Genomic DNA, 26,059 nt, shown 5'->3' on the forward strand with positions numbered 1-26,059 from the left:
ACTTAATTTTAGGTGGTTTTGCTTAGTAACCCCTTTTGGTTTACAGTAGAAAACACAGTGCAAAAATTTTAAATAAGGAATATTCCGTTTACAATTAATTTAAACTTATGAAGCTGTTTTAACTGGCCCATCTAAATGTGTTAATTAACATCAATGATGGTTTCTTATTTTTCACACTTTGTTACTCTGATCATTAACAGTGATGGAAAAGCTAAATTAAGTTAATGGGGAACGGATTATAAATTCTTAAAGGACTTCTTAGTTGTTTTCAACTGGAAAATATATAGAGAAGATGAAGAGGCATTTTTGCCTCTACTCATCAATTTTTGGTACCAAATTTCTTAAAACCCAGATGGTTTAAAGAAAATTTTTCCAAAAATTATTTTAACATTCTGCTCAGACATGGCTGCTAGAAAAATAGCATATACACGTGTAACACCGAACAGCTTCTGCAGTCCCTGTAGCACATACACGTGTAACACCGAACAGCTTCTGCAGTCCCTGCAAACGTCCAGCTCGCTTTCTCTAAGAAAAATATATATTATAACTGATCACAGAACTCAATCTCTATTGTGCAGCAGTATCAAAGGTCCTTAAATTCTCAACAATGAAGGAAAAACAAAAGCCCATTCCGCGGACCGCTTGAGCAGGACTAGTGGAGGAGGAGTCCGTGGATGGAAAGGTTCTCTGCCCCAACGCCCTCGGATTCCTCGGGGCTGCACCTCTGACAGCAGCTGGCCCGCGCAGGCCAAGCCCCTCACACCGGGAGATGCATGCGTGCGACACACACGAGAACCCAATGCCACTTATCGAGACTTCACGCCAACGAGGACAACAATGAGCACAATGATGATGACAAATAATATTAAAATCACAAGCATCTTCCGATTCTTCTTTTGATACTGTTCTGCCTACAAAAAGAGGAGGGGAAAAAAGGCAGTCATTTTCCCCAAAATCCCAAATCAGGTCCCACGCATTTCCAGACTGAGGCTTCTGGATCTGTCTGCACAGTGACTGAGGTCTCTGCTACAGGCTACGTGATCATAATCCTTCCATCAATCCCAGGGAATTCTGTCACCAGGAGTGGAAGAGCCCCATGATCCTGGAGCTGCTTATTTGCCCTGGGCGTGGAAATGGACTTGTTGGAAACCTACTACTAAGACAAAGGCTGACAGGGAAGTCTAAGCTCATGCTTCCGGATGCCGCTGGGCCTGCTTCTCCCTGCTTCTCCTCGCTTCTCCCTGCTTCTCCCTGCTTCTCCTCTCACGGGCCGTCCACTCCTCATCCCGGCTCCTTGAGCGAATGCACGGCTCCTTCACCGCAGAAGGAAACAACGGGCTGGAAGAGCATAAGCGGTAGGTAGGCAAAGATGCCTCCAGAGAGGCCCCATTTCGGCCTCCCCTAAATTTGGAAACAAGAACTCATCCTTTGAAATAAAAACAGACACGATACAGCAAAGGCACTCCCAAGCTCAACCTGGGGACAAGGCCGCACACTGCTTATCTCTTCACCTGAACACCGCATCCTGGAAGCTCAGCGGGAGCGCGGGAACTCCACCATGCCTGGTACAGAAATGCCAAAGGGCCCCGCCTGGCTAGTGAAAGACACACAGCACTGAGAAGGGACAGCCAGAGGGCAGAGGAGTTCAGAGGGAGCCAGGAAGCACGTCCAGGGAGAGTATGCGCTGCCCTCTTCCAGACCTTGCTATGGCACAGGAGGAAGGGCAGCGGGAAGGCAGCCCTGGCGAGAATGGCAATTTCTTTTCCTCCATCCCCCTCGGTGGGCTTGTTTCTGAAGCAAGCCTGCCCGCCCACCTGGAGGAGCCCCTCATCCACCAGGAGGAACGCCACTGGAGAGTCGGGTCATGGGGAGCAGCTCCCAAAGCTCAGTCACCCTTAGACCAACCGACTGCTGAGCACCGGCCAGCCGCGGTGCTGCCTACAGCCTTGAGGCTGGAGGGAAGACGGAGCACGCTGACTTTTCTAATAAGTAACCCAGAACACCAGGGAAGCCAGTACTAAATAATATACTGTAAAACCTCTCAAAATGATTTATAAAGTAGAACCTAAAACAAAATTTTTAGTTCCCAGTAGATTTGCTCACTCCCGCAGAGAAGGCTTTTTCTTTTATCTGTTATATTACAAAACATGTTTCACTAATTTTTATTTAAGAAACTTCAAAACCTGCATAATTCAGCAGCACATCAAAACCTGGGTGTTACAGAATGAGAAACTAGTTTTCACTTTTAATAGATACGGCTTGGCAACCAAATTAATCTAAATGCTTAAGGAGCCCCTGCTTAGAGGAGGTCAGACGTCTTTTCCCCACCACAGGCTAGAATCTCATATCCACCCAGCACGTGGCAACAAGCACCCTGAAAAGACAGCTCAGGGTTTTGGGTTAGACAAGGGTAAGGGCTGACTTTCTGTAAACCCAATGCTGCTGTTAGATGGGGTGATCTCTGGTATAGGAAGCAACTGATTTTAGAAAAACGGTAGAGTAGTCCAATAGTGAATTCGCAAAACACTCATTATATGGCTAGAAATTCCACTGGGCCTCAAAGATACAAGAAAATGGACACTACCTGTAAAGTATTGTTATATTCCTTTTAAAGAAAATATGTAACCAATTATACATGAGATCCACTCAGAAGTTTATGCCATGTTTCTCATAACTGATTATAAGATTCCTAAGATGCTTTCCATCTATTTTTTTTAAAAGAACAAACATCATAAAAAACACCCCTGAAATAACTACCTTATTAGCACAGAACAGAAGAACTACGCTCGCTTCAACAAACTTCTCTTCTCTCAAGGTAATCCACAGACATGCTGTGGTAATTAAAGAGAAAATTAGATTTTTATCTTCTCCATAATGATTTTACACCAGCAATTCATCAGAAATGTGTGACGAGAGGCCTGAGTCAGTGGCAGCAAGCAGATTTTCAACACATATTTTAGCAAATGCCCATTCAACTGATTTTCTAAAATAAGAAGTCTCAGAAAAGGATGAAATATTTTCTAAAAGGAAGAAAACTCCAATCCCTTTGGAATTTACTGTCATAAAAAGGAATTCTTAGCAATTCTGGATCTAGGTGTGGGATACACCTGGAATCATTAACTGCAATAAAATGGTAACAGCCCCCACAATTGGCATTAAATGAAATGAATCCCTTTTTACACTACCATACTGAAAGTGGACAACACAAACAAAAATGCTGAAGATAGTTATGGTGGAAGAGAAATCTCTTACCAATTCTTGATTATTTGAAAATAGATCCTAAAATTCCCAATTCTTGAAAGACGTGTCATTACCTTGTGAAGCTGCTTCAAGCCATCTTCCGTTTTGATACAGGACTGTTCAACATTATAGTCAATTCTATCAAGGACTGTACCCTAGGTATAAATGACAGTTATAGATGATCAACAATGGCAACTGGGAAAACTGGACATCAAAAATGAGATATACAAATTATAGACATCATCATCCAGAAGATGATGCTTTCCTTCCCTGTGTGCTGCAGGTACACACGGAGGGCTCTGAGTCCCCCTCAAGCAGGGTCAGGAGCTCGATGGCAGAGTGCTGGTTAGTGCCATCACGTCTAGTTCACGAGAAAGAAGTACTGACAGACTGAGGTTTCCTTTTTGGTTTTCGCTACCATACAATAGGCCATATTCAGACTTACTTGGGCCTTAAACAATATATAGTTCAGTGGAAAGAGGCTCTGAACAGCAGAGAGGCTCTGTACCCATTTTGTGCCTACACACTTGGACTCACATAAGCAGAGAACAGCAGCACAACCCTGTTAGGAGCAGACCACAAACTGACTATCATGTCTATAAACGTGAATACACATCTCTATGGGTCAGAGCAGACAATGTGCCATCTAAAATTAAAAATCTGGCCTCAAAGAAAAGATGTTTAATTATTTAATCTCTTAATACAAATCAGAAGAAGGGGACACTGGGCTATAGGGAAGAACAGCGCTTTTATTGGAAACATGCTGGATTAGAAGAGATAGCAGTTCACTGAGAACTGCTGGAGTAATTAATGTAACTGGATCTTTCAGAGCCTGAACACTCCATTCTGCAGTTGGTTTCAGGGGGATCAGGACCCAAATCCCTGCTGGCAAGATAATAAAATGCCCTAATCAGATTTTAACAGTGAACAACAATTTAATTCTACTTGAAAGCTAGTGGTTCCAACTGCCATTACACAATAACCTGCCAAAATTAGAAGGGAAATCTTATATATTGGCAGAATCATTGCTGAGCTTGGTCAGAGTCAACTAGGTCTTTAAAGTAGGGTGCTCACATTAAGTACCCTGGAGGGATAGGAAGAGAAAATTAGAACTTCTAAAAAAGATTTATTAATATTCTTATAGGGAATGCCAGTAGCCTATGTATATAATTTGTAAATACAAATTATTGAGTATCCCTTATCTGACATGCTTATTCTGGATGGGACCCAAGTCTAAACACGAAATTCATTTATGTTTCCATATACCTTATATACATGGCTTGAAAGTAATTTTATTTTATATATATATATGGTTTTTTTTTTTTTTTTTTTGAGACAGGGTTTCACTCTTGTTGCCCAGGCTGGAGTGCAATGGTGCAATTTCGGCTCACTGCAACCTCCGCCTCCCAGGTTCAAGTGCTTCTCCTGCCTCAGCCTGCCAATTAGCTGGGATTGTGGGCAGGCGCCACCACACCCCACTACTTTTTGTATTTTTAGTAGAGACAAAGTTTCACCATGTTGGCCAAGCTGGTCTCGAACTGCTGACCTCAAGTGATCTGCCCACCTCAGCCTCCCAAAGCGGTGGAATTACAGGCATGTGCCACCACGCCCAGCTACAACATTTTCAATAGTTTTGTGCGTAAAACAAAGCTTTAACTGCAACCTGTCACATGAGGTTTTGTGTAGGTATTTTCCACTTGTGGCATCATGTCAGCACTCAAAAAGTTTCAGATTCTGGAGCATTTTGAATTTCGTATTTTCTGATTAGGGATGCTAAGTATATATTTGTAAACATATGTATATGTGTATATATATTTGCAAACACAAAAGGACAGACACACACACACACACACACACAGACACACGTTGGGGGAAATGGCTCCAATTTTTTCCCTGAAAGGAGTACAGGAAAAAGAAGGAGCAGATAGTATGGCAGGAAAGTCTATTCACAAGGAAGGCCAGCTCACGTACCTGTTCTACAATCATCGCTCCTAAGTCCCTAAATATTTCATTCAGGTCAGAAATGGACTGTACAATCTGGCGGATCTCTCGCTCCCTCTCTTCCACCATCAGTGTGTTCTGCTCCACCAACACTAACTGGTCATCGGTAAAACCCTAGCAAAACAGTGTACAATTTGTTGGTTAGATTTTTTTCCCCTCTCAGGAAAGCTATGGTGTACTAGTCTAGATATAAATATAAGTTAAAGAAAATGAAAATAATTTAAAGAAAATGAATTCTGAAAATATTTCTGTAAAGCACATAAATAATAAGTAAACACTTATTTTTTCCTAACAGGAAAGACCCAAACTCCCTAAATCAGCAGGATCTAAAGCTCTGAGGCCACAGCAGGGAAAACAGAAGCCCACGTCTGCAGCTCTGCAAGGGCACAGGAACAAAACCCCCAAAATAGCCCTCTGCTGCTCTGCGTTCTTCCTAAGAAGGCAGGGTGTTGACCACTTTCCCAAATGTTCTGGAAAGCAGATTACAAGGTCTCCCTCCCTGTGGCCTTTGGAAAGGAACAAACAGTACGGCTGTTCTTCCACCTGCTGCAAAAACAACTTGATGAATATACAAGTCAGCTGTACCAATCCACTGACACTGCAGGTAAGTTCGAGGTCTAGGAGGAGAAAGCAGCAGCAGAATGGGGTGCACAGACACAGCAGTCAGCTTTGCAGCGCCTTCACGTACCCGATGGTAAAGAGAATTATCGTCTCCATCATCCATTAGTGGTACTGACGTGTCAAAAAAATGCTGGGATCTTTCCTCTCGATTCTTCATGCCTACCACAGATAGGAATTCATTTTACTTGAATATGTAAACCACCCTGGTTATTGCTCTACCATTAAAAAAGGGAATTCTAGAGTAAACTTCAACAGTCAAAATGGAGATATTCTTAGCCACTTTAAAGAAGCCTATCTCCAATGGGGGTAGAGGGAGAGTAAAGGATTACAAACACACAATAATATGCAGGCATTTGGGATTATTCAAGACAAAGTCACAGTATAAATGTGCACAATTCACTTGATGCCAAGACAAAAATGACACAACCATCTGAGAATCTCTAAGTGAAACAGAAATATTTAATCTAACTGCTGTTACAAAGCATTTAAAAAAATCAATATTTCTCTCTAGAAGCATCTCTAGTAAGAATTCCAAATGGCCCTAATCAAATTTTGGAAGTAATAAAATTAAAATACAAATCTGCCAGTTGTCGGAGGGAGAAAGAGGGAGGGAGAACTGAAGTTTTTTTTTTTTGGAGACTGTAGGGACTTTATTGATTACGATGGCCATTTTTAAAACCCAGCTTACAGGGCGATTCGAATGAAAAGATAGCTGAAGTCGGGCTTGGGGCTATTTGTCGAATGAAACCGGTGGTGCGAGCAGAGGAAGTGTTTCGAGGACCCCGGGGAGGGATTCTCCGGTGCTCTCAGACACTTTGGTTGTTATGCAAATATGCGGCTTTCCCTAATAACAACTGCCTTTGCCTATTTAGTAGCAGCTCTCCCAAACCCGAACATCTAGAAAACAACAGGTTTTTCAAATGTGCTTGATTGATTTTCAAATTCTTGCAGCTTCAACAAAACAAATTTTGTTTGCTGCGATCCTGAACTATCTGGGTGCCCTCCCCCAGCCTGCGTCGGTACTCCACGCTGTGCCTTCATTCCAAGCCAGGGTTTCACGTGGAGAGGAGGCTTCCCTCTATTGTGTAAGGTATGAACGTGCTCAAAAGCTAACAATGAAAGGTATTGGACTACGTGGAAAAATAGTCGCAAAAAAGAAAACAGAAAGTGCTTTTCTTACTCAAAATCCCTTCACTAGGCCTGGGCAGCACTCACGTTTGAGGTAGCCCGACTGTGCGTGCCGGAAGCTGGTGGAGAGTTCCTGCAGGGCCTGCGCCAGCGAGGCCACCACGTTCCCAAGCAGCCGCCCCTCCTGCTCGGAGCAGGCCCGGGCCCGGCTCGGCAGGGCCTGCACGGCACGCTGGCACCTGTGGAAGAGCTAAGAGAACAAGCCCGAGGCTCAGGGCAAGCCTGTGAGAGAAGCCCCTCTGCTAACACTGCCATCATCACAAGCCAGAGTGAGAAGTGAGCGACTCTGTTCACTCAGGTTGGTTTACAGAAGGGTGAACAGATAAATGGAATGTGAGGCTTAATTTATACACACTCAACTCCTGCTGTGTGCCCAGCTGCGCACATATCATTACATTAGATAGGCTGAGTACCCCTCATCCGAAATGCTTGGGATCAGCAATGTTCGGGATTTCAAATTTTCGGAGATTTTGGAATATTTGCAGAATACCTACTAGCTGAGCACACCAATCTGAAAATTCGAAATCCAAAATGCTCCAATGAGCATTTCCTTTGAGTGTCATATTGGCACTCTTTCAAATTTTGGAGTATTTTGGATTTCAGATTTTCAGATTAGAAATCTTCAGCCGGTACTATCATATATCATATTATTGCATTCTTCTCATTTAATCCCTAGCAAGCATCTTATGAGGATGGTACTATATTAGTCCCATTTTACAGAAGAGAACACTAGAGTCAGAAGGCTTAAATGAGAATCATGCAACTGTTAAACTGCTAAGAGCTAAGGTTCAAACATTCCAACACTCCAGGGTTTTTCCCAAAGCACCATACTCCTCTGATAATTAGCACCCAGGAGACTTAAATAAAAAATGTAAACACTGGAGTTTAAACAGGAGTCCTATTATTTTTAAATTAGTCAAATTTAATATTTTATTTAAAAAATCTTCTAGGTTACTTTTCAATTATAAGGACTATATTTTAGCATTAAAATTTCTTAACACTAGTATACAATAATATATATTTTAAAATCAAATGATTGAACTCAATCATGTTTGAAATTTCATCTTTACTTAATCAGTCCACAGTAGTATCTGCCAACAATTGAAAACCAGCCTCCACACCTCCCAGGCCTCACAGGTACCTCTGCTGACAGCTGGAGGACGTCAGGGCCTCCTGAGGTCCCTCTGAGAAATTATGGTTGGGAAGTGGACTCCAGGAGACTGATTTTGAGTAGCACCCTAGTTTTTGAGATTGCCATGAGGCGGCTGGCTGGTTTCCCCAGGACTCACTTACACACCCTCACCTGAGTGATCTCCTGGGTAGTTATCTCGATGGCATGTTCCTCTTCACTGCTGTCATCCAGGGTGGGTCTGTTTAGATGCTTGTCATGAAGGCTGGATAATTCTTTCATCTTCTGCTTAATCCGGCCAATATCATACTGAATCTAGGCAAATGACATCACAGAACTCCACTGATGCCAGGCAGGCTATCGGTCTGCCTCTGAGACAACCAGCTACACTCCGCACATAGAGTTCAGTCTTCAGCAAACTTGTTGGCTTGCTGATATGTGAGCAGCTTTTAATTCAAATTACCAGAAAATCACATAGCACTCTTCCTTGTTGCATGGGTTTTCAATTTCTTCCTATAATTCAGGTAGTTACTACCAATGTTAAAACTAAAGCAAAAATTATTAACAGACACATAGACAACTTAACCTGAAGCTAAAGTACTTCTAGGGATATACATTCAAGTGTAGCCAAATTCATTTATATGACAGACATCTTAAAATACGTTGTCATAATTACTTAAAAAAAAAAAAAAGATGGTATGAAACTATCATGCAACTTACTTCATCCACTCCATCCACCCACTTAGGAGGTGACCGTTTTGTCACTCCAATTGCTGCTTCTGGATCTAGGCTGATGCCTGACACCAGTGCCATACGGTCATCAGCAAGCTACAAGAAAGTAAAGGGACAGTAAAAAAAATTATTCCAATCCAATTTAGATACAAATACTCTTAAACCCTCGTAAATGTTGCTCCCTGAAGATACAGAAAGGAGCGAATGCACTTGCCTGTATTATAAACTTGCTTTTGGTAACTGCTACGATTTGGAATTGTTTTCCTATCTTTTCATGCACCAGCTCTTAATTTCCTTGGACATACTTGAGAACATGAATTTGACTTGATCTGGCTATAGAAATGTAATGAAAAAGTCAACAAAAGGTCCTTAAAATGAAGACCTCTTAGAACTAGTACTGTGATAGAATATCATGAACCTCAATGATTAATCTGATCAGTTACAAGTGAAAAAAGAAAACTAGGAGGTAAATGAAACGATTACAAAATGCTCAATAGTAGGAAGCTTTACTTAAATACACTTAGCTTATTTTGGAAATAGTGCTGATCCAGGTATCTCAGTCACACGATCGTTAACCAGGTGTTAAAAATGTGTGAAACAACTGCCTTTATGGCTAGCAAATTATCTACCGTTTGGCAAAAGCAATCCTTAAAATCTCAATGCAATCTTATACTGTCATTTCTTCAGTTAAATATCGACAGGCAATATTTCCCCTTATTTTGAAATGATACTGATGGTTCTTGTTTAACTATATAAGACACTGCTGTAGAAAGCTTCTAAGAATGGGAGGGAAATCAGCCTGGCACGGTGGCTCACGCCTGTAATCCCAGCACTTTGGGAGAATGAGGTGGGCAGATCACCTGAGGTCAAGAGTTTGAGACCAGCCTGGCCAACATGGTGAAACCCCGTCTCTACTAAAAACACAAAAATTAGCTGGATGTGGTGACTCACACCTGTAATCCCAGCTACTCGGGAGGCTGAGGCAGGAGAATTGCTTGAACCAAGGAGGCGGAGATTGCAGTGAGCTGAGANAAAAAAAAAAAAGGGAGGGGAAACAAAACCCAGATAGATTGGTGTGACCTAGGAGTATTATATTAATGAAGTTCCATTCATTTATAATGTTATGTATGTAAGCCTCATGACAGTCATGAAGAGAAAAATCTATAGAATATATACAAAGAAAAATAAGAACAGAATAAAAGCAAAAAAAAAAAAAAAACCACACAAAAACAAGAATGGAAGGGCAAGCATGGATTTGGCATAGTTAAGCTGTTTTCTTGCCTGCAGGCAGTGAATGGGTTGAAAAGCTCCAGAGCTCAGAATTTTTAAATGCCAGTTTCCAAAGATCCAAATGATGATCAAAATGTAATGGAAAATAGTCTATAAAAGTCCTTTATAGATAATAGTTTGGAAATCGTCTAAATCACGCTGTAGAGTTGGGTGAAAATTTTTTATTCTTCTTCCCTCTTCCTTGCATTTATCTAAATTTATTTTTTCAGTCATTCAGTAAATACTTATTTGCTTTTCTAACAATAAAGGGACAAGACAAAATTTTAAAATCTACAGATGAAAAGGAGAAAATATCACATAAAGAAAAACTTAAAAGATTAAAAGAACCCTTCAAGTAATAGGCCCTAAATCCTAAAGCATTCACAGTAAAACTCTTAAAAGCAAATTAGCATCTTCACCATCAACCTCTCTGGCACACACACCCTGGGGCGGTTCTGCCACCATTGCTTCAGGCTGTCTGTGTGCTCTGGGCACATGTTCGCTCAGGGAGTGCATCTTGTGCAGTGACCACGCTGGAGGGACCAAGCCCCATTAACTGCTTGCAGCGCATCCAGGAGCCGTGATTAAGCCCACGGTACTCAAACGTGGCACGGATGCTGCAGGCCCAGTGTCATTTCAGTTCTTAAACAAATGGTGCGTCATCCAAACCCACACTGTCCGGGCCTCCCAGGCTGTGAAATGGTCATTCTCAACCACCACCACCTTTTGTTTGGTTTTAAGAGTCCACTAATAGGAATTTTATATTCTTTACATTATTTTAATCCTCACAAAAACTAGGTGAGCTAGAAACTATTATTTTAACCTATAAATGTGGAAATTGAAACCCAGATAAGTCACTTGCCCAAGGTCACAGAGATCTTATGTGACAGACTGAAACCTGGGTCAGCTGACTCCAGAAACCCCTTCCACCTTAAAAGGTGCCAGTCACTCCGCAGGCCCATGAACTATCACTGCCATTTGCTAAGAAAATGAATCAAGACAAGCCATCCAATTAAAACAACATACAGTAGTTTGATTCATTGCCCACCAACTGTACCAGGGGACTATAGGATAGGCTCCCAGTGAGTAAAGATCTTCCTCTCTTGCTGACCATCTGTGGACAAAGAGGAGGCCTACATGCAGTGATCAGAGGCAGACTTGCTTATTCTCCAACAATCCTGCTCCCAAGTCACCAACAGGTACACAACTCTGTGGAAGACACACTGGCTAAAACGCAGAGGCCCAGTTCCCAGCGCCCTGCCAACCACACATCAGGTGCTGTCTACAGAATCATTGCTGGACTGAAACAGAACTTGAACTCCAGCTATTTATACAAAGTAAAATCTAAAATTGCTGAAATACCTCTTCGTGGGTCCTAGAATTCCCCCAAGCCAGTTTATTATAGAATCCACTATATTTTGTTATCATCCCACTTTTCAATACAGTAATTATTTATAGTGATTTTTATAGTTTTTAAACTCACGATCTTATTTTGTACCGTTTTTATTGTTTACAAATAAACATTAAACTAAAGAAGATAGAGAGATGGTATCTATCTAAATTGACCTGCATTGGGATTAGTATCATTTTATCTGAAACAACAAATTATAAACACATATGAAAAGTTGGTTGTGAATACAATTCTTTGAAGCAGTACTTGATTTTGTGCCATGTGTTCCCCCCAAATTAGATGTAAATCAAAAGTGGGGAGAACACACTCTTTAAGGGTCCTAAGGAAGCTTTCTAATTAAGAGATCCCTACACGAAGGGCACGGATGCCAGCCGGCTCAGCTGGTACTAGCACTCCCACATACTGTATCAGGGTTTTGCCAGTAAGAGAGAACAGTTGATTCTTTGGGAATGAAATCTTCAAATAGTGAATAATTTGTGTCCTTTATGATACAGTCTATAGCTATAGTTATGTATGTGTATAACATCACGATAAAGAAACACCACCCCACTGAGGAGAAATGTTTCATTTCTTTCATCAGTATGGATCTGTAATGTGTATCACACTATGTACTATTAAAAAAGACGACAATATGTTTTGGGAAGGGAAAACAACTGTCGAAGATAAGTGTCAACTATTTGAAATAGGAACAAATATGGATATAAAAAATTTTAAGTGCAAAATAAGTACCCTTTTAACTTCAGAAACATCACTTCCCATTTAAAAACATGTCTTATTTGTTGAAGATCCAACGTACATATCAATTTTCAAGTTGCCATCCTATTCCATTCAGATCTTTAAAAACAGCCAGATTTCTAATGCTCTCTACTTGTTCTTGGTGAATTTCAACATGGTGCCCCTCCAAATATATGATGTTGGTTACTAAAGCTTCTTTAAAAATAACTTTGTGGCCAGGCGAGGTGGCTCATGCTTGTAATCCCAGCACTGTGGGAGGCCGAGCGGGGAGGGGCATATCACCTGAGGTTGGGAGTTCGAGACCAGCTTGACCAACATGGAGAAACCCCGTCCCTATGAAAAATACAAAAAATTAGCCAGGTGTGGTGGCGGGCACCTGTAATCCCAGCTACTTGGGAGGCCAAGGCAGAATTGCTTGAACGTGGGAGGCAGAGGTTGTGGTGAGCCAAGATTGCACCATTGCACTCCAGCCTGGGCAACAAGAGCGAAATTCCATCTCAAAAAAATAAAAAATAAATAAATTTGTGCTTCTAAAGTAAAAAATCCTTTCATACTTTTAAAATAAAAATTGTACTTAAGAGAATTAAGAATTCTTGTCTCTTTGATATGTAGTTCCTATCTCCAAGAACTACTAGGATCTGCTAGCCTAACCCAGAGTCATCCTTCCGGAGAGAAATGCAAAGACGCTTCAACAGATGTTCAAAACAGCACAGCCCAATTGCTCTCCTGCCAGTCTCACTAAAGGGATCTTTTGCACTTGCTCCACTTTAGATATTGACATTTATCCCTTTAAAGAGTACCAGCCAGTATGGACAAGTTCTCGATCTATGGAAGAACATACACACACTCTCTCTTATAAAATCTAGCTGTTCCAAATCTACGGCCCTTCTACTGTTAAAAACCCTGCCTTTCCCTAAAGGCTGATTTAGTGTAGCCTAAGATTACAGAACTAGGAAAGGCTCTGTGGAGACTGGAAAAGTCAGATACACCCCCTTAGTTGATCCCTAAAACAATCAACTAAGCTTAGCCATAACACATTGGTATTGAGAACAATACTGATAATTCTGTACTATGGCAATGAACATTTAAAAAGTCCAGAAGGGACACTGAAAATCAACAGACTGGCAACTCACATTCCAGGTAAAACTCTGGGAGCATGTATGATAAAGTCAGAGCACTTTGCTAATGAGACAATTAGGCTTCGGAAATCTCAGTTGCTGGAAAAAGGAACAAGCAAGTGGATAAAAGAAAAAGGCAATGTCAGCACTACATTTTTCTAAACCTGTGTTAATTTTAAAATAATGCTTACTTTTTCTGATTATGAAATTAGTAAATTGTCAAAATAAATACTTTTAAAATGGTATAGGATGGGTGCGGTGGCTCACACCTGTAATCCTAGCAATTTGGGAGGCAATGGTGGGCAGATCACTTGAGCTCAGGAGTTCAAGACCAGCCTGGGCAACATAGCAAAACCCCCTCTCTACTAAAAAATACAAAAAATAACTAGCCAGGCATGGTGGCCCACACCTGTAGTCCCAGCTACTTGGGAAGCTGAGGCAGGAGAATTGCTTGAACCCAGCAGGTAGAGGTTGCAGTAAGCTGAGATCACACCGCTGCACTCTAGCCTGGGTAAGAGAGCAAGACTGTCTCAAAAAAATAAATAAATAAAAATAAACAAAGAAAATGGTACAAAAAATATAGAGATAAAATACTTGAGAATCACATCACACTGATACTGTTGTCAGCGTGGATTTTCCTTTTTTCTCAAGTAACATATACTCTCTTGGGAGAAGAAAAAAGGGAGCAATCTGTCCCTCCTTGCCTTCTCTGAGCACTGTACTGATGAGCACTGCTACTGGCCTGGCCCACGCTGGTCCCAATAACAACCCTTCAGAGGGGTGCCACTCCCTACTTTACCAACACGGACAATGGGGCCCAGCCCAGCCTCTCCCAGATGGGCACCAATCACCCGTCCTCAGGAAGTGTGGTTTGGGGGCTTAACATTTATATCTTGTGATTTTAAAAATAATTCTTATCTCAAATTTAAAAACTCCCAAATGTGGGGGATTTCTTTGTCAAAAGATGAGAAGTAGATTGAAGACAGAGAGCAAAGGAGAGGGCCAGACACTTCCCTGGGTAAAAGAACCAAGGGTGGGCTCAGCTGCCTCCTCAGGAACAGCTTACTTAGTGTTTTCTGAGAAGGAAAAGTGACATCTCCAGGGTACTTAGGCTGGAGGAGGAGAATGACAATCAAACATGGACTGCAAGAAGCCTCTAAGCGAGTGGGGGCGTCAGATGCCTTTACTCTGGGAGGCGCCAGTGATACGCATTCAGGGACATTTGCACATGCCTCACCTATAAAGCGGTTGTTACCATCTAATCCACTCTGGAGCTGGGTATTTACTATGTCTAGGAGATGCCAATGCAAAGGCATGCTTCAGCTTCAAAGAAGCCTCTGGACACTGTCCCCAACCACACCCCCAGCTCCTAGGCCAGTACCTGACACTGCAGAGTCCTGAATGCACAATCACACCCAGCTGAGTGAGCCGACAAGAAACAAGTGGAATGAATCAACAAGGTAAATAAAATGTACGTCACAGACAATTCTGGAAGCCACACTTCATGAAAAAGATAATGGTGCTGGACAAAAGAGCAAAAGGGGCAAGTGAAACGCACAAGGAAATGAGGAGGCCAGGGCCGCCCACGCTGAGGCAGCAGCCTGCATTTCTGACAGCACTGGGGTGCGTGTGGGGGAGACAGTGCTCTCTGCGCAGGGCCTCTGATCACATAGCCTGAAGACTCTCTTTTAAGCCCTCAGAGGTGAAGCATAAGAAAATCAGGAGGGCCTGCCAAGTTCATGCAGTGAGTAGCCAGTTTCTGGAACTTGCTGCCTGAAAAAGGAAGTAGAAAAGACTGGAAATTGGTTCAGACAGCAGACCCGAAGTAATTATGACCACTTATGTGCCCCTCCTTGGAACATTATTCAAATGCTTCTTCAGCCTAAGTGGTTCCATAATTTGTTACCCTCCCCCGCACCCTATACACTTCTTTTGAGGTCATAAGCTCCATATCTTCAAACTGTTCAGCCAGGAGCAACATCAGTTTTAACACAGAATGCCTGTTCTCCAAGCCCCCAAGCCTTAACATTTTTAAAGACTGGTCAGCAAATCCATCCACTTCCACTGTACTCCAGAGATCCCTACCTTCATGTGTTTGAGCTGGGCCCTCTCCAGGGCCCAGTGCCCAGATGGTATGCTGGCAGTGAGGTTCCTGAATGGGACAAGAAACCCCCACGCAGGCATGATCATGACACCTGGCTCAGTCAGCTACCAGCTTAGTGGTTGTTATTTAAACTAATTGTTTTTAGTGGCAAAGTATACATGTACATGTTTAAAAATACATATCCACCCTAAGAAAAGGGTTTGCAATAGAAAGGAAGTTTCTCTTCTATCCCAGATGTTTCTTGGGGTGTATCCGCTGTTAACGGTTTCTTATGTGTCTTTTCAGGAATTTTTTAAGCACACACAAGCATAAATATGAGTTATTATTCCTGAAAAAAACAAAAAGGAACAGGAATCACATTATCCATGCTACTCTGCATCTGGGTCTTTCTACTCCGCCACGTGTCTGGGGCTCATTTCACTGCAGATCTCATGGTGAGCCTCATTACGTACCCGTTACAGAGGATCAGAGATGCTACACAATTTATTTAACCAGTTCCCAATGAAGGATATTTAGGCTGTGCTCACTTTGTTGTTATTATCAATAATTTCTTTTTTTTTTTTGAGACAGAGTCTCACTCTTTTTCCCAGGCTGGAATGCAGTGGCTCAATCTCCGCTCACTGCAACCTCCACCTCCTGGTTGTCAAGCAATTCTCCTGCCTCAGTCTCCCGAGTAGCTGGGACTACAGGCACACGCCACCACGCCCAGCTAATTTTTTTCATATTTTTTTAGTAGAGACAGGGTTTCACCATATTGGCCAGGCTGGTCTCGAACTCCTGACCTTGTGATCCGCCCGCCTCAGCCTCCCAAAGTGCTGAGATTAGAGGGGTGAGCCACCATGCCCGGCTAGTAGTTAAGGTTTTAGAATTTATAGGTAGATCTGAATCTACTAGTTAGGACCCCACTGGTTTTAAAAACAGTGATCCTAATCCTACTTTACTCTTCTCACTTCTAAATTAAAACAAACAAGAACAACCCTCACCTCTCCATTACTCTGTTTAAAAGGGCTATACTCAGGAAAAACATTCTTACCCTTTCAGTGCTGAAACAGACAACAGATACAAACATTAACAACAGTTTAATCTTATTCTTTCTCAACCCTTTTACTAGGGCTACTAAAATAAAATGCTTTGAATATATACTCTCTCCACCATCTGGGCAAGATGCTACTAGTTAATAAAAAGGCCAAAGGCTCCCCCAGCTAGGAGATGCAGAACTGGGCCCAGGTGACAATAGCTCCAGGTGCATCCACAGGGTGTCAATTCATTCCAGACAGGAGTGACCAGGAAGACCCTCCCACAGTTGCCATGGCTACAGTCCTTCTCATTTAGGGCCTTCACAGACACCCTGACCTTCTATACTGTCTACACGAGCAAGTGCACGACTCATCTCTCAGAAATCAGGAAGCTACAGACATAATTCCCAAAACATTCTGGCTTCTTGAAAAAAATGTTCAACCTTTACTGCTTCTAAAGTTGACACTTTCCCAAAAGTAGTAAACAATGTTCCCAAAGCCTTTTCCAAATCATCAGTTCACATGGTGTGAAAATATATTAAATTCTAAATATTAAACTGTTAAAAACAATTATAAAGTAATCAAAACAAATGCTAAAATATTTATAAGCTCTTAGCATTTTATATATGAGCAAAGACTTCAGGAAAAGCAGGTATTTTATAAACTCAAATTACTCAATATATAAAAATATTCAAAACACAATACCTCGTCCAGCTCCTGAAGAGACATGTTGTTCCCATCAGTCCCATCCAGTTAGGGAAAGCAAAAAGAAAGCAGCATGGGACAGACAGACAGACAGACAAGGCATGGTCAGTTGAGAAAACACTGAGATTTTAAGCTGACTAAATATAAAGATCCACTAAGCAAGGCATTAAAAAAAAACTCCTTTTGATCTTCCTTTTTAAAAATAAGCTTAAAAATCAATATATGCTTTTATTTTTATTTACTATGGTTGTTTTGAAAATGAGCTAGGATTTAAACAAGCAAAAAATGGTTGTAAATATTAAAATACACTGGAAACATATAAAACAAACTTGCTTTAGTTTCACTAAAATATGCTGTTAATGTGTTTCATAAATACCAAATATCATATACAATACCACATTTTAAATTTCCCTTAGGAAAATAAGAGAGCAGAGCTACAATGTAATTTTATAATATCAAATAAATGTATATTTTAACATGTAAATCAGACCTGCAAATGCAACAAAATTTAAAAAATGAACGACCCACAAAAATTGTCTGAGCTGTATTCAGATAACATGTGAGTGACCACATATGTAAGGCCTCTGCAAATTACATCCTGCAGACACGGCTCCATCCCCGATAATAGGAGAGCCGAGAAACCACTCTTTCCCGGAGAGAGACACAGGTGGCAAAATAAAAGAAAAACTCTTACCATTTCTTGGTATGTATTATTATTAGCTAGAAAGCACAGTTATGTATAAAGCTCTTATAAAAGCAAGGAAACAAGACAAAACAAAAGGTAAGAATAATTTTTTTTTCTTTTAAGGGGAGTGGGAAGGGAGAAGCATGACACCAGAGGGTTAAGTTTCAATTTAAAACTAAAGATTCTTTTTCAGATCAACATGGAACTCTATCTTCTGGACAGACATTTACTAATGACAGGTAATCTAAACGACTAGGTTTTCTTTTGGTACACTATTGATCACTGAAATAATTAGTGGTGAAATTCAACAATCAACTGTTTTTTTATGGTTAGCAGTAAATTTAGAAAATAAAAAAATAGCTTATTTAAAAATTAATAGTGTAAATGAAGCTGCTCTATCAGGGTCAAAATATTATTAAACAATGATAGCAATAAAAATGTAATCAAACTTTACTCCATGTGAAAATTCAATTAGATGACGTTATAGAAAGCTGAAAATCCTCTTCATTCCTTCCATAATTTGCTGAGAGCAAAAAAGAACTCTATCTATATACACACCCTGCCATAATAGTAGTACTAGACGATATTAATAAAGATAGTATCAAATGGAAATCTGATTACCTTTTACTTTACAAAGAAATTGTTTTTTTATTTTTTAAAAGCTTAACATTAAGAGAACATTGAAATCTTTTATTAATAAAACATGTAGCACAACAAAACCCCTAACTTGAGTATCTCAGTCTCCTTCCTATTCTGCAGCGGCTCCTTAGCATTTAATCTGTGAACGATGTGCTATTAAGCCTCCGTTAAAATCTCTGTGGCACATGTGCCTATGCTCTTGGATTATTAACCCAGCACACACACCCTGATCTTCTGATTTCTACAATTACTAGTTGATAAGAGGTGAAATCAGAATCATGGGATTCTAGGGCTAGAAATAACTCTTTTCTTACAAATAAGAAAACTAAGCTTCAAAATGTAGAACTGCACTGCTGGAAGGCACAGAGCTTGCTAATGGTCAGAATGGGGACAGACCCAGGTGGTTCAGGTCTCTTTCCACCCCACCCTCCAGCCTCCCTAATTTTATTAACAATTCGGGGAATTGCTTGTGATAGGCAGCTACCACCACATCAGGAATATTAAATTCAGGTCACCTTTTCAAAGACCCTCCCCACCACTCTGCTACTTAAAAATAGAAGGCTTTCAAAACTCTGCCTGCCACCAAATTACCAGGAAATTTAGTCAAAACCTGAATTAAAACATTTAGAATTACCATCAGGAAAGACCAAAATACAGCCAAATGAAAACACTTTACTCCACATCATCACCTTCTAAATCTTCATAATGTCTAAATCTAGGTTTCTGACCTGCCAAGGGCATGCAATCAAGCAAATACTGAAAACTCCAAGCAGCATGTGGAATTTATAGTCTAAAGAACTTTCTACATAAAACTGAAAAATAAGTGGAAACCCATCTGTGTTTACTCAGGAAGTCTGGAAAAGTTGAGCAAAATGAGTTGGAAACACAGGTCTATGCTATAGTGATATTTACTTTATTTCCGTTACTGCCAAAATAAAAGTTTGCTTCACTTTGATCCAACAAAGTACCCTTATTCTCAAAGTAAGCCTCACTGCTCCCATGGAATCTTTAAAAGCAGAAAAGCAAGTAGATCTAAAGAGAAATATATAATGATTTCATAGTTGGATTCTAAAGACAGAACTTATTTTCCAACAGACTCAGCTTGGACTAAAACTTAGAGCCTTCAATCTGCAAGTTAAAACAGGCTATGTAAGGTTGTAAAGTGAGATAAAGAAAGATGCTAGCCTACTGCAAGAAAAAAAAAATTGTTTTAAAACAGTAGGTCCTTCCATTTTCCAGGATCTGCAGCACAAGTTCTGAAAATGCAGCCAACGCCAGAATGGCCCAGGAGGTGAGCACGGGGCTCTGAAGCCAGGTGTGCCAGAGTTCCAGTCACAGCCCCCAACTCATCAGGTGGGTGACCCTGGGCCAGTTTCCTACCTGCTCTAAAATGTTTTCTTATCTGTATCTGAGAAAAACAATAGTACTTATTTGATAGAGCACTGTGAAGCTGAGCTGAGCTTACACATGGAAAGGGGTTAGCCCAGAGCCAAGCACATAGTAAATTCTCCATAAATCTTAGCTAATATTGTAGTCAAGCCTGAATAGGGACTTCAGGTTTCCTATAACCATAGTTAATCCTTAATTTCTTTTTTTTTCCTAAAGCACACATTTTATTAAAAATAATGTGCTTAAGTTTCAAACTAATCTAAGACCAATTAACTCTAGCTTCCAATTATAGAAATCTAAGACCAATTAACTCTAGCTTCCAATTATGGATTATGCATTATTTTAAAGCAGAGTATAGATTAGGCAGTAAACACTAACAAAGTAGCTCCAGCCCCCATATCAGATCCATTCCAGGCAATCGAAGGAAACCACACAAATCCACACAGAATTTCATCAGATCACAGGAGCATCTTAACATCTATCTTTCATTCATTTCTGACTTTACAATTTTTTTTTTGAATGATTGTTTAGCTTCATAAATCCATTTCAGCTTCCTAAAGCCAAGCTGCTTCCTTAAAACCTGCCCTTGGCTGGTATAATAATGTGAAAGTAACTTTTGCACAGTACTGGGGCTACTTCTAAGGAGTTTTGTCAGTAATTTTGGACTGACAGCCACAACATTGTTGACTATGAATTTCTCCTTTTCAAATTAAAGTGAAAGTCAGGAGAAACAATGTATTAAAACAGAAGTTGAGAAAATACTGTTGAATTGATAGGGCCGCTAGAAATCATCTAACTCAAACCCCTCAATTTACAAATGAGGCAAAAGATGTCCAAAAAGATGAAAAGCTTGCCTAAGGACACATTGTGAGCTTGCGGCAGAACAGGACTCCGGCCTCAATTCTCAGATTCAATTCTCAGTGCTCTTTCTTTTATTTCATGCTGCCCTGAGGCATGAACGTGACAGGGCACTCAAAACTGAGGCCAGAGCAAGATGCAGGAGAAATATAGCTGCATTTGTAGGAGTGTATGAAGTCAAACCCCACTCTGTTTTTAAGTTAGTTTTACTAACATTAATACCACTAAGAACACAAAAAAGTACAGTTTAGTTCAGTTCTGGGTGCTGAACTTTAAAAAGGATACAGAAAAACTAAACATCATTTATAGGAAAGAAACTGAACAACTCTGAGCTGTGACTGCTAAGCCTGGAAAGAACTCTGGGTAACAAGGCTGTGGGATTGCCAGAAAGATGGAATACAGAACTAAAAGCAGGACCCCAGGACACAAATAGTTGGGATTAACAGGCAAAGACTTTTTGGTGGTAAAAATCATGGAGCTGTTGACATTTCCCATCATTGTCACAGAACGGGGCCAAAGAAAACAGGCATAAGGGGTTATCACAAATGGAGACGCTGGGCCAAATGACCTTTAGGTCCCTTCTGGCCCGTGAGACGTTGTGTTTATCTGGTCACTGCGTATTCCTCCTTAAATTCCTGTTTATTTGACATATTTGCCTGAATGCTGCAAAAACCTGTATGCACGCACAGGTTCCACCACAGCAACCAACATCTTTTCCCTCCAACTAGGATGCAAAAAAATGCTTGTTTAACGCGGTTTTAGGTGGGCTTTGCTTTGAGGTGTGAGATACACACTACTCTGCAATCAATTTCTGCAGCTTTTGCCTCAAATAAAGATGTCAAAATTTAGGATTACAATTTTTTTTTTTAAAGTCTTTTATTGTAGGCCTATTTTTAGTTTGTATCAAATGCCTCAAGATCAAAGTCTACAGCCTTTTCTTCCAATCAGAAACTTAAAATTCCAGGTTATATTATTTTTTAATTAAGTTAATCTCAGGTTTAGTTACTTCCTTTTAAATTGCCTGAGTGTTAGAAATATATTTACAAATTGTCTTTTTAACCTACTATAACAAATATATTTAAGTTTCTATTTAAAAATTTTCAAACACGCAGAAAAGCCTATAAAATGGTAAAATGTCCCTTACATACACATCACTAGACTCAACAATGAGTAACAATTTGCCTTATTTCTTTCCTCTATTTTTGGAGGGGTTAAGACGCCTCCACGTTTTACCTCTAAACATTTCAGTACGCATCTCTAATAAAATTAGCAAATTTATCATAATTAATTTAATTAATAGTTCCTTAATGTCACCTAATACCGAGTCCATATTCAAAATGACAGGTACTGTATTGTTTGATTTGCTACACGGCTTCGAAATTTACAAGTCAGAAACAGAGGCTTTAAATTTTTTATGAGCTAGATATGCAGTGAAAAGCATTGCTAAAAGTTAATACGGTTTTTACAAATTGTGTTAGACATGCCTTTTGCTCCAAAATGTTTATAAAGCTTTTCCAACTTCTAGAAAAGTTGAAAAAAATCGTAACCTCTACTTAGTCCTGTTAGCATTTTGCCGTATTGTGTGCAGAAACAGATTTCATAATCACCTGTAAACAAAGTGAAGATTTAACACTTCACTCCTAAACACTTCGGTAATTTATGACATGTCATCTTTTTTAAAACACACACAATTAAAATATATAAATCTGTGTTTTCTTTTTAAATTTAATTCGGGCAAACTATGTTTGTTAGACTGCAATACCTATTTTTTAGATAGTATGGACTGATTATAAGGATATTTTAAATTATATGACGGCTTTCAATGATCTGAGAAGGATTTTTAAATGGTCAGACTAATATAAACATTTTCAATGGTACGACATTGAGAAAACATTCTTTAATGCTGACTTAGAAACGTATTTTTAGTTGGGTTTAGAAATCTATTTTCAAAAAGCTGTGAGTCAGCTAAATATATCTGTATATATCCTGACATTTTTCAAACTGTATACTTTAGCTATCCATTTTTAATTATTTTGTTTAGCTTAAATATTTTTTTAAAATTGCCTAACTTAGAAAATAATTTTCTAAAGTGGTTTGATTCAGAGATGCACTTTTAAAAAGCTTCCAGTCTCAGCTACTAGGTTTTTAAACTGTCTGACTTAATGGTTAAAAAAACAAAAACAAAAAAACCTCATGTTACCCAAAGGTTCAGGGTATTCTGAAACTTAATGATTAAAAATTGAAAAATAAACAGTATGTTTTTCAATCAATTAAAACTGATACCTTAAAAATCTTAATGAGTTTCAGCTGTTTTTGAGGCAGCACAAAATCAAGTCATTTAAGGAACATGCAGTTCTTATTTTATGTTACTCAAGTTCCACTGATGAATTGTATTCATCCAATTTCTACTCTATTTCTTGGCTGATTTCAGTATACTCTTTAAAATCAGCACTAGAATTAGCCCGTTTCTATGCTACCAGACATCTTTACATTTACTTCAATATAATGCCATTACTTTCCTTTTATAAATGTAAAAAAAAAAAAAAAAAACCTTCAGCTTCTTAACTGAAATCTCACACATGCCCTGTCCCTGTTTCTACACTTTTTTGACATGAGTGTACATGCTTTTATTCCTGAAGCCGCTCACATGGCTTAAAATCACTTTTCTATGAGTGATATGGCCAAAGACATTTTCCACTTGTGACTTACAAAAAACTGTCTTTGTAGACATGATAATCATGACACAAGGCATAATTTTTCTTAAGCATTTAGATAAAGTAATAAAGAAAAAAAATGACCTGGCAACATAGTCCCTAAGAGGTTAAATAAATGTGGGGGTTCCAAAATTGCCTATTTCAAGTATAATCAATCCCCAAGAATGTGGTCCTGGGCTATTCCCCACCTGCTCCAACGCTGCTTCTATTCCAGCCCAGCCTGCCTACAGCAGGTAGTCCGCACCACAACTGGTTCCCTAACTTCACTTTGCAAGTGAAGACATTACAGAGCTAATGATCACTGTCTTGTATAGATCATCTAGACTCGCCCCTTATTTAACAGAGTAGTAAACTGAGGCTCACAAAGGGAAAATTAATGATAAAAAACAGTAATTTTTCCAGGACCACCCTTAAAAAAACGCTACTGCTAAGCTTTGGTTCTGGTTAATTTTAAAAAAGAAAGTGCTATTTTAGGGGGTTAATTTTCACATATACCTGAGGCTTTTTTAAAAAAGTTCGAATGGAGAGGAAAGCTTAATTTCCCGTCTGGGAATTTCAAAGTGAAGAGGCTAGCACCTTGAGTCTCACAAAGGCAAGCCCCCAGGAAGAACAGTGAAGCAATTATTCATAGGGAACATGGCCACACAGAGGGCTGCGAAGCCGTTAAAAGAAAACGGGCAGAAAAAAAACAAAACAAAACAACAACACAACTCCTTCCTCTTTGGGGGGAGGGAGTCGTTCAGTTGCAAGGATTTGGGTCTACGATCCCGCCACCCAGCTATTAGAACCAAACTGAGGCTTACTATTGGGGGGAGGGGAGCCTCAAACAAAACGAAACAAAAAGGCTTCGGAAAGCCTCAATGCTTCCCAATGTTAGCGTTAAAACATATGTAAATTACAGGCGGCCTGTCGCGCAGTGACGCCAAGGCGGGGGTTGGTGGGGGGGTGCTGCGGAAGTGAGGAGAGGAGCAGGCAGAGGTGGAGCTGCGCCTCCTAGCACCGCTTCTTCCCCCTCCAGGGTTACAGATGCCCCCTGAGTCTAGCCAAGAGATCTTACTAATCTTAGTCTTATTATTCTTATATATATATTTTTTTTAAACAGAGAGACAGACAGAGACAGACAGACAGGCAGAGCCGCAGTGCACACCGTGCGTGTGTCGGAGAGGCCGCCGGGAGACTCACCGCAGCAATGCTACGTGAATGCAGAGGGCTGGAGGTGGTGTGACTACTCACTTGCTCGGCTAACAGCTGCCGGTTTTGGATGGAATTATTCCGCAACAACAAGAAAGCGTCGGTTAAACGCCTGGTGGCCATGTCTCACCCTTTGTGACCCCCTCTCAGGGGCCCCCCGCCCACTTATAGTCCTGATTTATTCACTTTTTTTCTCTTGGCCCGGCCGGCCCACCCTTTCACAGAAGCTTCTCGACGAGGCCTAAGGCCTCAAGCCAAAAAGGCGCAGCTTTGCGCTTCGCCAAAGCGCAAAGACCCCTCCCCAAATAACTACCTAGGCTTTCCAATTGTCTGACTCCCCCTACCCAGGGCCAGACTTCGATCTCTAAGCACTTGAATCCCCCCAATCCTTGAGTAGCGAGCCAACGTCCCAGAGACCCCACCCCAATCCAACCTTGGATCTACAAGCGTCTAACTCGCCAATCCGGCTGTGGACTGGGAGGCCCTGAAGCCCCCTACTCCCTGAGACCCCCGAAGGTCCTTGCGCTCTACCCCTAACTTGGCTCGTAAACGTCTAGGCCGTGCCCTGGGGTCTGGCTGTGACTCAGTTTCCCGACCAGAGGCCTGGCCTAGGCTCTCTTTGGACAACCGGGGCAACGCCTGGGCCCTGGACACCAGGGCGCCTGCAGCTCCCTTCTCGGGCTGGGCCTTGTCTGAGCCTGCTGAGGCTCTGCCCGACCTCCTGACCCCTTCCTTTCCTGGGCGGCCTGGTCCTCCACTGCCAGCAGGCTGCCTGCCTGCAAGAGGACAGCAGGGCCTGCCTCCCCGGCCTTCTCACTCCTCTTCTCCGGCTCCCTCCATCCCCGGATCTGACTGCAGCTCAGCCCCGGGCCGTTTCCGTGCTGTGGTCCCGGGTTCTGGCGTCCCCCCTGGCCCTCTTCCTGTCCGTCCCTCGCGAGTGCCCCCCTGCGACGCTCGGAAGCCTTGCTCGCAACGTTCCGGGCGCGGGAGCTCCCTGCCCCCCTGCCCCAGGGCACGGGAGTGCTCCGCCCTCTCACGGGGTGCTCCTTGGGCGCCCAGTTTCGCCTTCCCCAACTGGGCCCAGACACTAGGAATACGCCAGCGAGCAGGCCCGAGCATGGGGAGCGTGGCCCCCACGCTGCAAACCGCTGCCAGGGTCTTTGGCCCCTGCATTAGAGTGGAAGTTGTGTGGCAGGCAAATTTGGGCTCCCCTGGAGCCGAAGTTTTGGGCGCGGGGAGTTGGAGCGGGAGAGGAAAAGTTGGAGACGACTGCCTCTGCAGGCCGAGCACGCTCCACTGCAGGCGGCGCTCGCT

The 26,059-nt window shown here is 41.3% G+C and overlaps 1 protein-coding gene and 1 long non-coding RNA gene across 9 annotated transcripts; one reads left to right on the plus strand and one right to left on the minus strand.

Annotated features, from left to right (window-relative positions):
* Positions 1-469: 469 nt before the first annotated feature.
* Positions 470-25,832, minus strand: STX16 (syntaxin 16). Of its 8 annotated transcripts, none has more exons than XM_037741348.1 (10): positions 25,179-25,657; positions 24,788-24,802; positions 17,270-17,281; positions 8,900-9,007; positions 8,354-8,494; positions 7,078-7,240; positions 5,930-6,021; positions 5,212-5,355; positions 3,315-3,395; positions 470-911 (listed from the first exon to the last, which is right to left on the minus strand). In XM_037741348.1, the coding sequence occupies exons 4-10, from the start codon at positions 8,990-8,992 to the stop codon at positions 807-809; spliced, it is 819 nt and encodes a 272-aa protein (XP_037597276.1). In that variant the 5' UTR covers positions 8,993-9,007; positions 17,270-17,281; positions 24,788-24,802; positions 25,179-25,657; the 3' UTR covers positions 470-806. The 8 variants fall into 8 exon arrangements, with proteins under 8 accessions (XP_037597276.1, XP_037597275.1, XP_017392040.1 ...); XM_037741347.1 differs by having other exon boundaries at positions 24,737-24,802; XM_017536551.2 differs by having other exon boundaries at positions 24,788-25,832.
* Positions 17,875-24,742, plus strand: LOC108309942. The gene is made up of 3 exons (XR_001827564.2): positions 17,875-18,050; positions 19,833-19,946; positions 24,657-24,742. It is a non-coding gene; the product is annotated as an uncharacterized LOC108309942 (long non-coding RNA).
* Positions 25,833-26,059: the final 227 nt, after the last annotated feature.

Source organism: Cebus imitator, unplaced genomic scaffold (genome assembly GCF_001604975.1).
Source record: "Cebus imitator isolate Cc_AM_T3 unplaced genomic scaffold, Cebus_imitator-1.0 Scaffold99, whole genome shotgun sequence".
NCBI classification, from domain to species: domain Eukaryota; kingdom Metazoa; phylum Chordata; class Mammalia; order Primates; family Cebidae; genus Cebus; species Cebus imitator.